This window comes from Glycine soja, chromosome 1 (assembly GCF_004193775.1).
Source record: "Glycine soja cultivar W05 chromosome 1, ASM419377v2, whole genome shotgun sequence".
Classification (NCBI taxonomy): Eukaryota; Viridiplantae; Streptophyta; class Magnoliopsida; order Fabales; family Fabaceae; genus Glycine; species Glycine soja.
The window spans coordinates 25,565,737-25,581,079 of NC_041002.1; the positions used below are offsets into that span (position 1 = coordinate 25,565,737).

Consider the following 15,343-nt stretch of genomic DNA (forward strand, 5'->3'; position numbering starts at 1 on the left):
TTACTCAACCTTTTGAGATTGAGTGTGATGCTTCGGGAAGAGGAGTTGGGGCTGTTTTGGTTCAGAAGAAAAGACCGATTGCTTATTTCAGCAAGGCCTTATCTGAAGAAAGTTTAGCGAAGTCAGCATATGAGAAAGAGTTGATGGCCTTAGTGTTATCGGTGCAACATTGGAGACCGTATCTGCTGGGAAGGAAGTTTGTTGTTTATTCAGATCAAAAGAGCCTTAAATATTTGCTGCAACAGAGAATTACTACAGCTGATCAACAAAATTGACTAGCCAAGTTGTTAGGCTACCAATTTGAGGTAGTGTATAAGCCCGGTTTGGAGAATAAAGCAGCTGATTCCTTATCAAGGCTGCATTGAGATAGTGAATTGAGGAGCCTTACCACTTTTCCGATTTGGTTGCAGCTAGCAGAGGTTCAAAAGGAAGTAAGAGAAAATGAAGAATTAAAAAGAATCATTGAAGAGTTGTCACAAGACCCGAATGTTCATCCGGAATTTAGTTTGCAAAAAGGGAACTTGTTTTACCATAACAGGTTGGTGTTGGCTGCAAACTCAGTGTATATTCCTGTTATTGCAAGAGTTTCACTCATCTCCAACAGGGGGGCACTCGGGATTTCTCAGAACTTATCGCAGAATAGCGGGGAACTTGTATTGGGTTGGGATGAAGAGATCTATACAAGACTTTGTGCGAAGCTGTGACACTTGTCAGCGGCAAAAATATGTTGCGATGTCCCCCGCGGGACTGTTGCAACCATTGCCAATTCCGAACCAAATTTGGGAAGACATCTCCCTAGATTTCATCACCGGTCTTCCTAAATGTAAGGGGTTTGAAGCACTTTTTGTTGTTGTGGACAGATTATCAAAGTATGGACACTTCATACCCCTCAAGCACCCTTATACAGCCAAGAAAATAGCCGAGGTGTTTACCAAAGAGATTGTCTGGTTACATGGAGTGCCACAATCCATTGTTAGTGACCTAGATCCTCTATTTTAGTTTGTTTTGGAAGGAGCTATTTCGGCTACAAGGAACAACTTTGAAGATGAGTTCCTCTTTTCACCCGGAAATGGATGGTCAAACCGAAGTGGTGAATAGATGTCTTGAGGCTTATTTGCGTTGTTTTGCATCGGAGCAGCCCAAAAACTGGTCGTATTGGGTGTCTTGGGCTGAATTATGGTATAATACTTCCTACCATGTATCTATTGGAACTACACCTTTTGAGGTAGTTTACGGTAGAAAACCTCCCACCATAATTCATTTTACACAAGGAGAAACAAGGGTTGAAGTTGTGGCTGCCGAGTTAGTAGACCGAGATGAAGCTTTGAGGCAACTTAAGCATCACTTGCTTAGGGCTCAGCAGCAGATGAAGAAATATGCAGATAGAAAGAGGAGGGATTTGACCTTCGAGGTGGGAGAATGGGTCATTTTGAAGTTGAGACCCCATCGGCAGCAAACTGTAGTTAGAAGGATAAACCAAAAGTTAGCACCGAGGTATTTTGGCCCTTATCCCACATTGGAGAGAGTTGGTGCAGTGTCTTATAGGATAAAGTTGCCCGAATCTTCAAGAATTCACTCTGTTTTCCATGTTTCTCAATTAAAAAAGGTTGTTGGTAGTTATACGGTGGAAACAGAACTCCCTGCTGAATTAGGAGTTGAGGATGCGGATGTGGAGGAGCCTGAAGCTATTTTGGCCACTAGAGATATTCGTGAAGGGGATGATGTGACAAGGCAATTTTTAGTCAAATGGAAGGGTCGAGCCGAAGAGGATACTACATGGGTAAATGAAGATGTGCTGAGAAGTCAATTTCCCTTTTTCAGCCTTGAGGACAAGGCTGTAGCTGATGGGGAGGGCAGTGATAGGGTGCTGTCTAATGGGCCTGAATTAGTGGGAAAATATAGGCCTGCTACTCAGTGAAAAGTATATACTAGAAGAAACAAAAGTGGGGTCAAGGGTAGAAAGGGAAAATTAGTTGGTGAGGTGGACAAGGGACCCATGTGATGCGGTTATGAGGTATTAGAGAGAGAGCATGTTGCAGGGGGGGTACTTTTGAAAAATACATCTGAGAAATAGAAACAGAAAAGGAGCATTAGCTCTGGGGCACTCTCGCTATTCAAGCAGGGTGTTAACATCAAATCGTGAATAATACTATACACCACACTTACATACAATTTTCTGTTGTTGATCTCTTTAATTCTCTGTTGCTGTGTTATTTTTTTTCTGCTGTTCCTTTCAAATTACCTCTGACTTACCTGAACCTCCTTCCACTCATATTGTTTTATCCAGTTCTCAGACCAATTCCAACACCCATGTACCTAGTAACACTGTTTCATCACCCTCTCTTTCCCCTCCTCTACCTTTCCCACAAACTGCTTCTCCATTTATTAGCCCTGAAAATTTATTTATCCCACCCACCAACCCTATACAGAACCCAAATCCCACAAATACTGTTTAGAACCCAAATCCCACAAATACTGTTTAGAACCCAAATCCCACCCATACTGTTCAGAATCTCATCACTGATCAGCACCCAAATACCAGCCTAGTTTCTCTCAATACTGATTCTTCATTGGACAGACCTCCAAATGTCAACCCTATGTGCACTCGTGCTAAGTCTGGTATCATTAAGCCCAGAATCAATCCTACTCTTCTTCTTGCTCATCTTGAACCAAAGTCTACCATTACCAAAGCTGCCTTGACTGACCCTTCTTGGCTTTCAGCTATGAATGCTGAACATGAAGCATTAGTCAGAAATGGAACTTGGACTCTGGATAGCCATTGGATGTAAGTGGGTGTTTAGGGTGAAGGAAAATCCTGATGGCTCAGTCAACAAGTACAAGGCCTGACTTGTTGCTAAGGGTTTTCATCAGCAGTTGGGGTTTTTTATTACAAGGAAACTTTTTCTCTTGTAATCAAGCTTGTGACTGTTAGAGTTATCATCTCTCTCGCTATCTCTCAGAAGTGGCCTCTTCAACAACTATGTTAACAATGCCTTCCTTAATAGCACTCATGAAGAGGAAGTATACATGTCACAGCACCTGGTTTTGTGTTTTCTAACAAGCAGCAAGTTTTGCAAGTTACACAAGGCCATCTATGGTCTAAAACAGGCCACTAGAGCCTGGTTTGACAAACTCAAAACTACCCTTCTCAGTTTTAAGTGTTTCCAGCAAATCTGATCCTTCACTATTGGTGTTTTCTGAAAATGCTGTTGTTGTATATATTCTTGTCTATGTAGATGATATAATCATCACTGGAAACAACACCAAGTTGATTAATTCTCTTGTACGTCTGCTTAATTTTGTATTTTCTCTTAAGGATCTTGGTGACTTGGACTATTTTCTGGGGATTGAAGTTCAAAGACAAAGGGATGGGTCACTCATTCTAACCCAGTCCAAGTATATCAGTGATCTCTTGGCCAAGACTAAAATGGATGAGCCTAATCCTACGGTTGAGGAAGAGAGATTTGAGGTTTGGAAAACTCTATTAAAAGTTTCTGTTATTGAATTGTAAAACCCAACGATTCAATACAGTTTACAATATACAGTTAGACTAACTGTCTAACTGTCCTAACTAACAACACCTGTCATGACAGCTGTTGAGTGGTAAAGTAACTAACTAATAACTAACCTAAAGGGTTAGTTAATAGTAAGAAAAATAAAACTGTACAATGGAGTTGAATACAACTATACCCCCCCCACAAGCTCACGAGGGGTTGGTCAAAGGCTTGTCAACCACTCTGAGCTTGGACCTATGCACAATGAAAGTAGAGGGTGAACAGGCTTTGGGGAGAATATCAGCTCTTTGATCCACTACTGGAACATGTACAACCTGAATATGCTTTCCAATAACCTTCTCTCTAACAAAAAACAGATCCAACTCAATGTGTTTGTTCGGGAATGCATGATTGGATTGTGAGCAAGTGCCACAGTACTTTGGTTGTCGCAATGAATGACAGGAGGAGCATGAGGCACTTTGAGATCAGCAAGCAAGGACTTGATCCAAGTCACTTCAGCTGTAGCCAAAGCAAGACTCCTATATTCAGCTTCTGTGCTGGATCTAGCCACAACAGACTATTTCTTGGACCACTAAGACACCAAATTAGGGCCAAAGAAAATAGCAACCCCAGATGTAGACCTTCTGTCGTCTGGATCTGATGCCTAGTCAGCATCACAATAGGCATGAACAGAATAGTGGGAGTTGGAGAAATTAGGTTGTAGAAACAAACCAAAGTTGATGGTGCCTCTAAGATACCTCAAAATTCTCTTTACAACTTGCCAATGCTGATCTGCAGGAGCACTCATAAACTAGTAAACTTTGTTGACAGAAAAGCTTATTTCTGGCCTAGTAATTGTTGCATACTGCAGTGCACTAACTACTGACCTGTAGAGAGTAGAGTCAGAAAAATCTTTAGAACCTGTCTTAGATAACTTGCAGCCACTAACCATGGGAGAAGATATATGATTAGCTACATCCATTTTGGTCTTAGTTAACAAGTCCTAAGGTATTTGGATTGAGTAAGTAAAAGAGAGGCATTGGATTGCCTCTTGACCTCTATGCCCAGAAAATAATCAAGATCACCCAAATCCTTGAGAGAAAACTCCAAATTCAGCTTTGAGATCAAAGATTTGATGAAAATGGGATTGCTGCCAGTGACAATAATGTCATCTAATACACCAGCATGTAAACCATAGTAGAAGAATCCTTGTAGACAAAGAGTGAGGGATCACATTTGCTAGATTGAAAATTGTAGGAGAGAAGAGTGCTCTTGAGCTTTTCAAACCATGCCCTTGGGGCTTACTTTAGACCATAGATTGCCTTGTTGAGATTGCAAACTAGGTCCTTGTTAAAGTGCTCAAAACCAACAGGTTGAGTCATATAGACTTCCTCCTCAAGGATGCCATTTAGAAAGGCGTTGTTGACATCTAATTGCTATAGCTTCATGTGATTTGTCACAGCAAGAGTAAGGAGAATCCGAACAGTTACAGGTTTAATAACTGGGGAAATGGTTTCATTGTAGTCATACCCCGACCTTTGATGGAAACCTTTGGCCACAAGTCTAGCCTTATACTTATTGGCAGACCCATCAGGATTTTCCTTAACCCTAAAAATCCATTTACAGCCAATGGGAGTTCTAGAAGAAGGCAGATCAACACGGGTCCAAGTGCCATTCTTGATAAGAGCATCATATTCAGCTTGCATAGCTGCATGCCAAGTGGGGTTGGAGAGGGCTGGCCTGGCTGACTTTGGTTCAGCATGTGTGAGAAGCAAAGTGGGTTGAAGTCTAAGCTTGACAATTCCAGCCCTCTAGTAGTCAAAGGATGACTGTTATCTTCTCTGACTAATGGAATAGGTGAGAATACTTCAGAACTAGAAGAGTTAACTGAAGAGGTGGTAGATGATGCAATGGAAGGGGAATTAGGTAAGATAGGTGAAGCTGGTTCAGAAACAGAATTAGGTGTTGATGCTGCCAGACTGAATAGTGGAATCAAAAACAGCAACCTCTGTAGGAAAAGATTGAGGTGAGGCTTGTGGTGAGGCAATAGGATTAGTGGCTGGGTAAGAAGAAACAGAAGGAGCAACAATGGTATGCTCAGAAATAGTAGGTGGGTTGGTATTTAGAACAGCTAAAGGATTGGTGAGTGTAGATGGGATGGGAGGGGAGGTAGTGTCACTAGGAAATAAATGACTATAGGGAAACTTATACACATTGAAGATAACATCCTTGGAAATGTAGATTTTATCATCAGCTGCAAGACATCTATAACCTTTGTGGAACATTGAATATCCCAAGAAGACACCTTAGGGCCTTAATAGTGGGAAGCAAGAACACCCAAAGACTTTTAGGAACTTATAATCTAGCAGCTTCTTAAACAGCCTCTGATAAGGAATCTCCCTTGTATAGCAGTAGAAGGCAACCTATAAATTAAGTAAACACTGGAAACAACTGCATAGTCCCAAAAGGTTAGAGGCTAAGATGCTTGAGACAACATAGTAAGTGTCATTCCAATAATATGTTTCTGCTTTCTCTCAACCACCCAATTTTGATGATGGGTATGTGTGCAAATTAAGCAATGTACAATGCCTAAATTAGCAAGATATTTAGTAAAGGGGCGATATTTCCCTCCCCAATCAGATTGAATAGGTTTAATAGGGAAGTTGAATTGAGTTTGCACCATAGTTTGAAACTGTTTGAAGATAGTTAATATCTCAAATTTGGCTTTCAACAGATACAGCCATGAGAACCTAGTGTGAGCATCTGCAAAAGTAACATAATACTTGAAACCTTGATCAGAAACATAGGATGCTGGTCCCCACAAATCAGTAAGCACCAATTCAAAAGGATTAGAGTAAACAGAATTAGAAGGAGAGGAAGGTAATTTGTGAGACTTGCCAATACAACAGTAGGAACAAAAATCAAGATCTGTTTTATTGATAGGAGAGATATTACACAATTTGAGTACATGTTTTAGAATTTCAGAACTAGGATGACCTAGTCTAGAGTGCCAAATAGAATAGGAATCATCACTAGTAGAAGCTATATTTACAACAGAAACAGAACTCAAATTGGTGGGATTCACAGGGGTAGAAACAGTGGCTGGAGCAGACTTCCTTGAAGGCTGCAGAAGGTTGGGAAAATGATATAGACCATCTTGTCCCACCTTACCTTTAAGGAGAACCTCTTTAGAAGCCTGTGATTTGACAACACAATAAGAAGGATGAAATTCAAAAAACACTGACTTGTCCTTACAAAATTGACTGAAACTTAATAAGTTTTTAGTAATTGAAGCGACAAATAACAGATTTTTAAGATGAAAGGAGACAAAAGAATTAAAAGGCGAGGAAAAGGAAGCAAGACTTGAGGAATTGATGTTAAGACCTTGACCATTTCCAATAGTGATTTGATCGGGTCCTCAAAAGGAGTCACTTGCTGAATATTTTGTGAGACATTAGTAACATGGTGAGAAGCCCCTGAATCAGGGTACCAGCTATTAGAATAAGTAGAGGCAACACTGGCCACGTTGGCCTGAGGGACAGAATTGGAGTTGGTAGTGTTTGGCTGGGTTTGATTTGGTGGAGGATAGTAGAACGGTGGCATATAAGGAAAGTATGGATAGTAAGGGTAAGGTTAGTTTGATGGAGGATAGGGTGTAGATGTTTGGTTGGTAGGCTTAGAAATGTTGTTTGGAGTGGGATTTTGTGTGAGCTGGTTTGAATTGGTGTGTTGATTCTGAGAATTATTAGACTTAGGCTGAGAAGGAACACAGTTATCATCATGATGATGATAACAATAAGATGCTTCATGCCCATATTTGTGGCAGATTTGGCACTGAACATCAGCAAAGCGGCCACGCCATGGCCACGGCCACCACCTTGGCCACCTCGAGAGAAATTCTGACCACCACCTCGGCCTTGATTACTATTATACCCGTTATTATAACCAGAACCAGAAGAAGCTTGTGTAAGGTGCACATGTGCTTCAGAATCTTGCGTCTCAGAAATTGAGGAGGTACCTTTAGCCATATTCACAGTACCTAGGTTCTTTTTGCGAGACTTTTCAAGGCTAGATTCTTGGGCAAGCAACATCAAAGTTGTTAGATTTCAACTTAAAACTAATTGGCACTAAGTGAAGTTGTCCAACAGATATATAAGCTGTATCCCAAGAATTGAGGCAGGTGATGTGGGACTTCCTAACCCCCCCCTCCACAAATGCCTGCCAATACAAGCAAGCCTACAAGAATAGGCAAGAACTAAGATGGGCTATAGGCTCTGATATCATGTTAGATTTCAACTTAAAACCAATTGGCACTAAGTGAAGTTACCCAACAAATATATAAACTGCACCACAAGAATTGAGGCAGGCGATGTGGGACTTCCTAACAAAAGTGAATTCATCAAGAGACAAAGACTCAGTTTTAGAGCCAAGAACAATGACAATCGTCTCATATTCGTCGGGCAAGCCATCGAGTATGATGTCAATGTGCTTGTTCATTGACACAAAATCCCTAATCGAAAGCAAAGAATCAAGCAGCGTCTGAATATGAAGCAAATATGTCGTAATCGAACGATTATCAAGGGGAATGGAACAAAGTTCACCTCGGATTTGCTTATTCTTGACATGAGCGATGGAGAGAAAGTGCTCATGGAGCTTATCCCAAAGGTGCAACGATGTGAAACAAGGAATCAGACAAGGGAGAACAGACTCGGAGATAGTGGATTGAAGCCAAGAGAGGATCAATTGATCCTGTTGCTCCCAAAACTGATACTCGGGTGTAACAATGTTATGATCCCGATCATGAACAGAAGCAAATTTCTAAGGAATTTGCAGTGAAAGAATGTAATTAAGAAGACCATGGCCCTTAATCACGGGCTGAACCTGAGATCGCCACAAAAGATAGTTCGAATCAATCAATTTTGCAGTAACAGTGTGCGAAAACGCCGTCAGAGTTGAAGAAGATCCAGTTGCAATCGGCGGTGTGGGAGGAGGCAGAAAAGTGCCATTGTTGGTCGCGGAAGCCATGAACAAAAGCTAAGGATCGAACCTTGCTCTGTATACCATAAACAAATACGAGAGAGAGAGAGAGAGTTGAGGTTTGGGAAAACTCTGTTAAGAGTTTCTGTTATTGAATTGTAAAACCTAATGATTCAATAATATAGTTTGCAAGAATATATAGTTAAGACCAACTGTCTAACTGTCCTAACTAACAACAGCTGCTGAGTGGTAAAGTAACTAACTAATAACAAACCTAAAGGGTTAGTTAACAGTAAGAAAAATAAAACTGTACAATGGAGTTGAATACTCCTATACTTGGTGGTCCAAGAAGCAATTTGTTGTGCCCAGATCCAGCACTGAGACAGAATATAGGAGCATGGCTCTCATTGCAGCAAAGGTGACTTGGATTCAGTCTCTTCTTTCTGAACTCCAAGTTCCCTACACCACTCCTGTTATTGTTATTCTCTGTGATAATACCAGCACTGTCTCTCTAGCTCACAATCCTATCCATCACTCAAGAACAAAGCACATGGAGTTGGATCTCTTCTTTGTCAGAGAAAAAGTTCTCACCAAACTACACGACCAGAGATTAGCTTCTCAGTCAATAAAGTATGCTAGTTCATGTCCAAACCTTCTGACCAACACTGGCTAGCTGTGAAGAAAATTCTAAGGTATCTTAAGGGTACTGTTTCTTGGGGACTTCACTTTCAAGCTGCTTCCCTTAGACAACCTTTTCCTCTTCATGCCTACTGTGATGCAGATTGGGCCTCTGATCCTAATGATAGGAGGTCCACTTCTGGAGAGGCCCACTTCTGGAGCAGCTGTCTTTCTTGACCTAATCTAATCTCTTGGAGATCCAAGAAGCAATCTGTCGTGGCCAGATCCAACACTGAGGCAAAATACAGGAGCATGGCTCTCATTGCAGCATAGGTGACTTGGATACAGTCTCTTCTTTCTGAACTCCAAGTTCCCTACACCACTCTTGTTATTCTCTGTGATAATACCAGCACTGTCTCTCTAGCTCACAATCCTATCCTTCACTCAAGAATAAAGCACATGGAGTTGGATCTCTTCTTTGTCAGAGAAAAAGTTGGATCTCTGCAGTGGATCAGCTAGCTGACATCCTGACCAAAGCATTGTCTCCAGCTTCTTTTACTTCTTTCAGGCCCAAGCTCAAAGTGGTTGAAAGACATTCTTCCAACCCCTCATGAGCTTGCAGAGGGGTATAAGGAGTATACATTACTCGAAGTAGATTTTTACTTCCTAGCTGTTAGTTCTTAGTCTGACTACTGTAGTCAGTAGTTAGTTTATCGTTGTAAGTAGGCAGCTGTCACTAACTAACTCTGGTTAGTTAGCAGTTAAACAACTGTAACTGCTATATATTTCAATCTGTAATCAGTTATTAGTTGGGTTGAATAATATCTCTCTTCTTCAATCTCAATCTCTTCTTCTCTATCAAATTCTCTCAACCTCTTTAAGTGCTAGTGTTCGATTCGATCTAATTATTAGTATAAAAATAGGACCATTAGGTTAAGAATTGTATTATATCTATCAATCTAAATATCATATTGCTAAAAGTCTATTAAATTATTGTTATATTCCTTCTATCCACCTAAACTCTATATCACCAGCATATTACATAATGCGTAGACTATGCATCTCAAATTTCTACTTCCACTAATTAATCTAATTCAACCAAGAAGCTAACCAACAAAGACAAGTGAAAGATGAACAAGCTTGGTCAAAGCTATGAACTTCACACACCTTTCAAATTAATAAAAAAATTGATTGCAGATGAATGTTTCCAACTGTCAACAGTTTGACATGATGGCTTATACTGTATAGTATATATATGGCTTGGGGTAGAGATAAATAGATGTTATCTCAAGTTTCAAAACTCCTTCCTCTACCGTCAAAATAAAAATAAAACATAATGTGGGTGGCACACTTAGTAGTTTGCAGGAAGCAACCGGTTTACAAAATAGCCCTTGAAGAGATCTTTGAAAACTCATTTTATTGTAAATGATTCACTTGCCTGAAACAGGTCAAATATGCCGTAATAGCAGTCATTCTGCTGTAACCACTATCCAAATTTCCATCACCTACCCCACCTATAACCTGCTAATTACCATTTTCCATCATGACCCACCACCAAGGGAAGCTAAACATATGCCACCAAATTCACCCACTGGTCTTTCCCACTAACTGGCCAACTACTATCACTATTAACCAAAAGCCATGGTTAATTGGTTATTGATTCTAGCAGAAAGAGAAAAAAGTAGTCATGATAATCAGCACCAGTGTCTAAGTGTATGAAGAAACCACTGCCCTTCATACCAAATTAATAAAACAAACGCTAACACATGGTCAAGGTACCATAAAAAGAAATTTGTCCAGAAGTGCTAAATTATAGAGAAATAATTTTAAAAAAAATGGATAATGACTTCTATCTTGCAAGAGAAAGTATACACCAGGTAAATAAATAACATAGGAAGTAGGCAAGGAGGAAACTTTACCCTAACCATAGTTCCTGCAAAGTTTAAGACACGCGCTGCAAGCTCACCTGCAGCCCTCATTTTAGCTATACCTTCATAATCATGAACTTGATGCTCACTTGCAATTTCTGGAAGTATATCTGAACCTACATAAGGAGGCCTTGGTATGTGATCAGGGACAGGGAGGCGTGGTGATACTCTCCCACACCTTAATGGAGGCCTTTTCTTAAACTTTGTCACAACTTGAAGTTCACGATCTCTACATACGACCAGACAATGAGTAAGAATCTATATTAAAGTTGCATCTACTTTTTCTACTTCTAAATAAAAATAAACCTTTATTTGGTTACTAGAAAGCAAATGCAAGAGTAAAGAAGTTCAAAAATTTATTTTCTGAAGAAAGCACTTTTATATTGCTTAGCAAAGAAGAAATGAGGGGAGGAAAGGATAAATAGCTGATTTGATATCTATCCCCCATATTCCATGATCTAAATGATAGGACACTAACTAGACATCGAGCAGTTAAAGAGAAAGAACAGAGGAAAAAAATGTACAACCCTGATATCTCTCATTATTTTATAAAAGAAGGATCTCTAGAAAAATTTATTGCCCATGTACAGCATACCATGCAATTACAATTCAACATCTAAACAAAAAACTACAAATTCAGATTTCCAAATACCTGTACACTGGAGAACTTCTGTTCACATTTAGGTAATTGAGAACTCATAAGAATATCTATCAAACATTTTACTACCAAAATATGGTACACCACGGAATTACAATTCAACATCCAGCACAGTACATAAACTACAAATTCAGAATATCATAGATGGAAATTCATTAGCTTGGGCTAACCACCAAAACTCATGGGTTTTGTAGAAATATCTTATAATATATTTTTTATATCTTAGACTATTTTAGAGTATCCTAGATTATCTGTTAGGATTTATTTTTATTTTCTATTTTATCATTTGTTTCCTTATTTAATTTAATTAGGATCTTTGTAATTATAGGCATATTGTATCATATAAGTAGGAATATTATCTCCTATATTTAATTATGTATTTATTGCATTAAGTTTATATAAAATGGACTCTGTTCTGTAGTCAATACATGGTTTCAACATCTCTTGCATCTGTTTTTCTCTCTATCAATGGGTATTAACTCAACCCAACCGACAAATGGTGGGTTGATTTTGATTCATGGATTGGATCTAATAAAAAAAAATCATCCTGCAGAGAATGATTCAGGTATTGGAATTTGGAACTTCCCCAACACACAAGTTATTTTATTATTTCTGTAACTAGGTTTTCCCCAGTTTTGTGCCCAGCCAATTAAAAGCATAGATATTTTGGTTGTGTTGAGCATGTGACCACAGCAGACAGACGAGAAATAACAGAAGCATCATTTAGAGACCATGGTGATAAGAATCTGACAGATTGCTTATACGATGACAGGTTTCTTTAAAAAATTAACAAAGAATTCAATGAATATCTAGGATGGCATTGGCTTCAGTTGGCTTGTGCTACTTATTGCTTATGGCTTTTAGTACTCAAAATTTCACCTTGGTTCCTTTGAAACTTACTTTTTAGATATTCATGTTATACATGTTATGTTACTTTCTAGATCATTTACAACTACAGTCGATTTTAACAGTCCATCTTCCAAAAGGGTTTTCAATTTCATTTATAGTAGACTAAAATTACTCTGTTGTAATAAAGAATCACCTTGCTTAACCCTAATAAGCCAACACTCTAAAATGTCAATCATAATTTTTTTAAATAACATTTCCGTCATGGCGGCCGCCACAACCGTATCTGGCTGTGACTGTGGACTGTATCAGTCACAAACAACCACAACAACAATTTAAAGCCTTGAACACAAAACATATACTAAAAACTTAGAACCTTCCAAGTTCCCATTTCTCCAAATCCAGATTCTTGCCTTACATTATGAACTAAAAATTTCAAATTTAAACAACTAAAATACTACAAAAACAATAGCTTAATTCCATCACAGGTGGATTATAGGATTACCTTCTGATATTCATGGCCTCCTCCAATCCCGAAATCTTCCTCGCAAAAACCACGAATTGGTTCCTCGAAAGCGACTGGTTCCCTGCAAAACACATCGCAAAACCATTCGTAAGAGACTTCGTTTACTTAATAAAATTATTTATCTATGTTCCAAAAAAAGAAAATAAAGACGAATATACTCTAAATTGACGAACCGGGAAGAGTAGAAGAGCGCGAGAGTGTAGGCGGAGAACCCATGAAGGATGAACATAACGGAGAGGCTTCGCTATGAATGGCTGTTGGGATTTTCAGAAATGAGTTGTGAGCGAGCGAAGCAGTGAGCGCCATGGAAGCAGAAGAAGAAGAAGAGTATGTGTATGTGACTGACGGAGACGTCGGAGAGGATAATGGAAATGGAAGGGTTTTGAGGTTTTAGAAGAAAGGATAAAAACTTTCGTGCATTTATTTAAATATATATGTTTCCTAATATATAAGAAACAAAATTAAGCTAAAATAAAATGGTCTTTTATGTATATTTTAATTTTCTAGTTTGTTCCTCTGATTTAGTCTCTTGTAACGGCTTGATAATAGAAAATGAAATGGATTGAAAGTTGAAACATGATAGAACGAGATGAATCATAAATATAGAAAGAATTAAAATATGTAACTCTATTCTTGAATAATTTGTATTTATAATATAATAGAAAAAATATTAGATACCATTATGTTAAAAAACATTTGCCTTACAGACTGTGAATGTATGAATACATGATTTTGATGATGCCAGAATAATCAAACAAAGTTGTTTTCAAGATGACAAGGCTCTGGTAATTGCCTCAAAACACATTGTTTCCAACATGACAAGGCTCTCGTAATCGATTAACAGACAGTGTAATCGATTATCAGAAGACAATTTTGCAAATCAGCTTCTTAAAAGGGTTTGAAATTTGAATTTTAAAAGTTGTAATCGATTACCATTGATGTGTAATCGATTACCAGCAATGGAACTCTTGAAATTCAATTTGAAAAGTCATGACCCTTCAAAATATAAATATGTAATAGATTACCAAAAACCTGTAATTGATTACTAGTAAAGAATTTCAGAAAAAACTTTTTGAAAAAACACAACTCTTCAAATCATTCTGAAAAGGCACGAGAGCCTATATATATGTATGTCTGACTTCGAAAAGCAAGTGAGAGATATTCTAAGAGAACTTCATTGTCAAATGCTCTCTCAACAACTCTTGGGCAAACACTTACAAATTTATTGAGAGTTCATTCAGGAACATCAAATTGTATTATCCACTTTAAAGGAGAGAAATTTTTCTGTTCATCTCAGAAAGTAAGTTGTAATCAAGAGACTGGTTGTTTCTTGAATTGTGAGTTTCCTGAACACAAGGGAAAGAGATTCCTTGGGTGTTCAGAAATTGTAAAAAAGTTTTTTTTACAAAGTTAGTGAAAATCTTAAGTGGGTTGCTTAAGGACTAGACGTAGGCACGGAAAGTGGCCGAACCAGTATAAATCAAGTTTGCATTTCTCTTTTTCCTTATCTCAGTTATTTTATTGCAGTTTACTTTGTCTTGCGCATTTAAAAGAACATTGTTAAATTGATTGTTTCTTCGTCTTTTTTTGCATTCTAAGTCTATCATTTTAAAGGGGGTTTAAGTTTGTTAGTGGAAAAATTTTGAAACTTAATTCACCCCTCCTTCTTAAGTTATTGAGGCCACTTGTCCAACAAAGATGAATCAACATCCTTAATTATTTTAATTAGATGTAAATAAATACAAAAGGTTTAAAGTTATGTCTTATGCAATATCAAGTCATGCTTCATGCATTTGTATTTCCAAACGATAGCAGAGACACTCCATGATCTGATATAGCATTAAAAAGTGCATGTAAGAGCTTCATTTAATATTGTGTGTTTGAAATTTGTTTTGCAGGAACTTTCTTAGACAGTATAGTATTCTCCTAGGGTTTGTTGAATCGTAAGAAGCACAAAGGAATGTTCAACACTTTGAAGATCAAAAGTATCAAAAGACACGCCCTACTATGACAAACCTGCTCTGACGCAAAGGAAGTGATTTTCTGTTGAAGTGTTCTACATGAAAGTTAACAAGAGTAATTTTCTAACATGAAGAAGTATCTGCATTGAATGCAAATATTAAACGTCCAATGGCTATAAAATTCATACGCATGTGAATAAATATATGTCCATTTAGAGACAACGAACATTGTTAAAGAAAGCTTATAAATACCATAAGCTTTGAAGAACTGGGACATGATTCTTTGTTCGTTATCATTCAAATTCTTTTATATATTCTTATAAAGTTTGAAACAC

General features: G+C 38.2%; 1 protein-coding gene across 2 annotated transcripts in view; it reads right to left on the bottom strand.

Annotated features, from left to right (window-relative positions):
* Window positions 1-13,465, bottom strand: part of LOC114413788 (methionine aminopeptidase 1B, chloroplastic-like) — a 38,548-nt gene extending 25,083 nt beyond the window's left edge. For both annotated transcript variants that reach the window (XM_028378330.1, XM_028378326.1), the window contains exons 1-3: window positions 13,221-13,465; window positions 13,027-13,108; window positions 11,009-11,246 (exon numbers count right to left, since the gene is read on the bottom strand). In XM_028378330.1, the coding sequence (XP_028234131.1) occupies window positions 11,009-11,246; window positions 13,027-13,108; window positions 13,221-13,353 (453 nt within the window). In that variant the 5' untranslated portion in view covers window positions 13,354-13,465. The remainder of the gene's footprint in view (window positions 1-11,008; window positions 11,247-13,026; window positions 13,109-13,220) is intronic.
* Window positions 13,466-15,343: the final 1,878 nt, after the last annotated feature.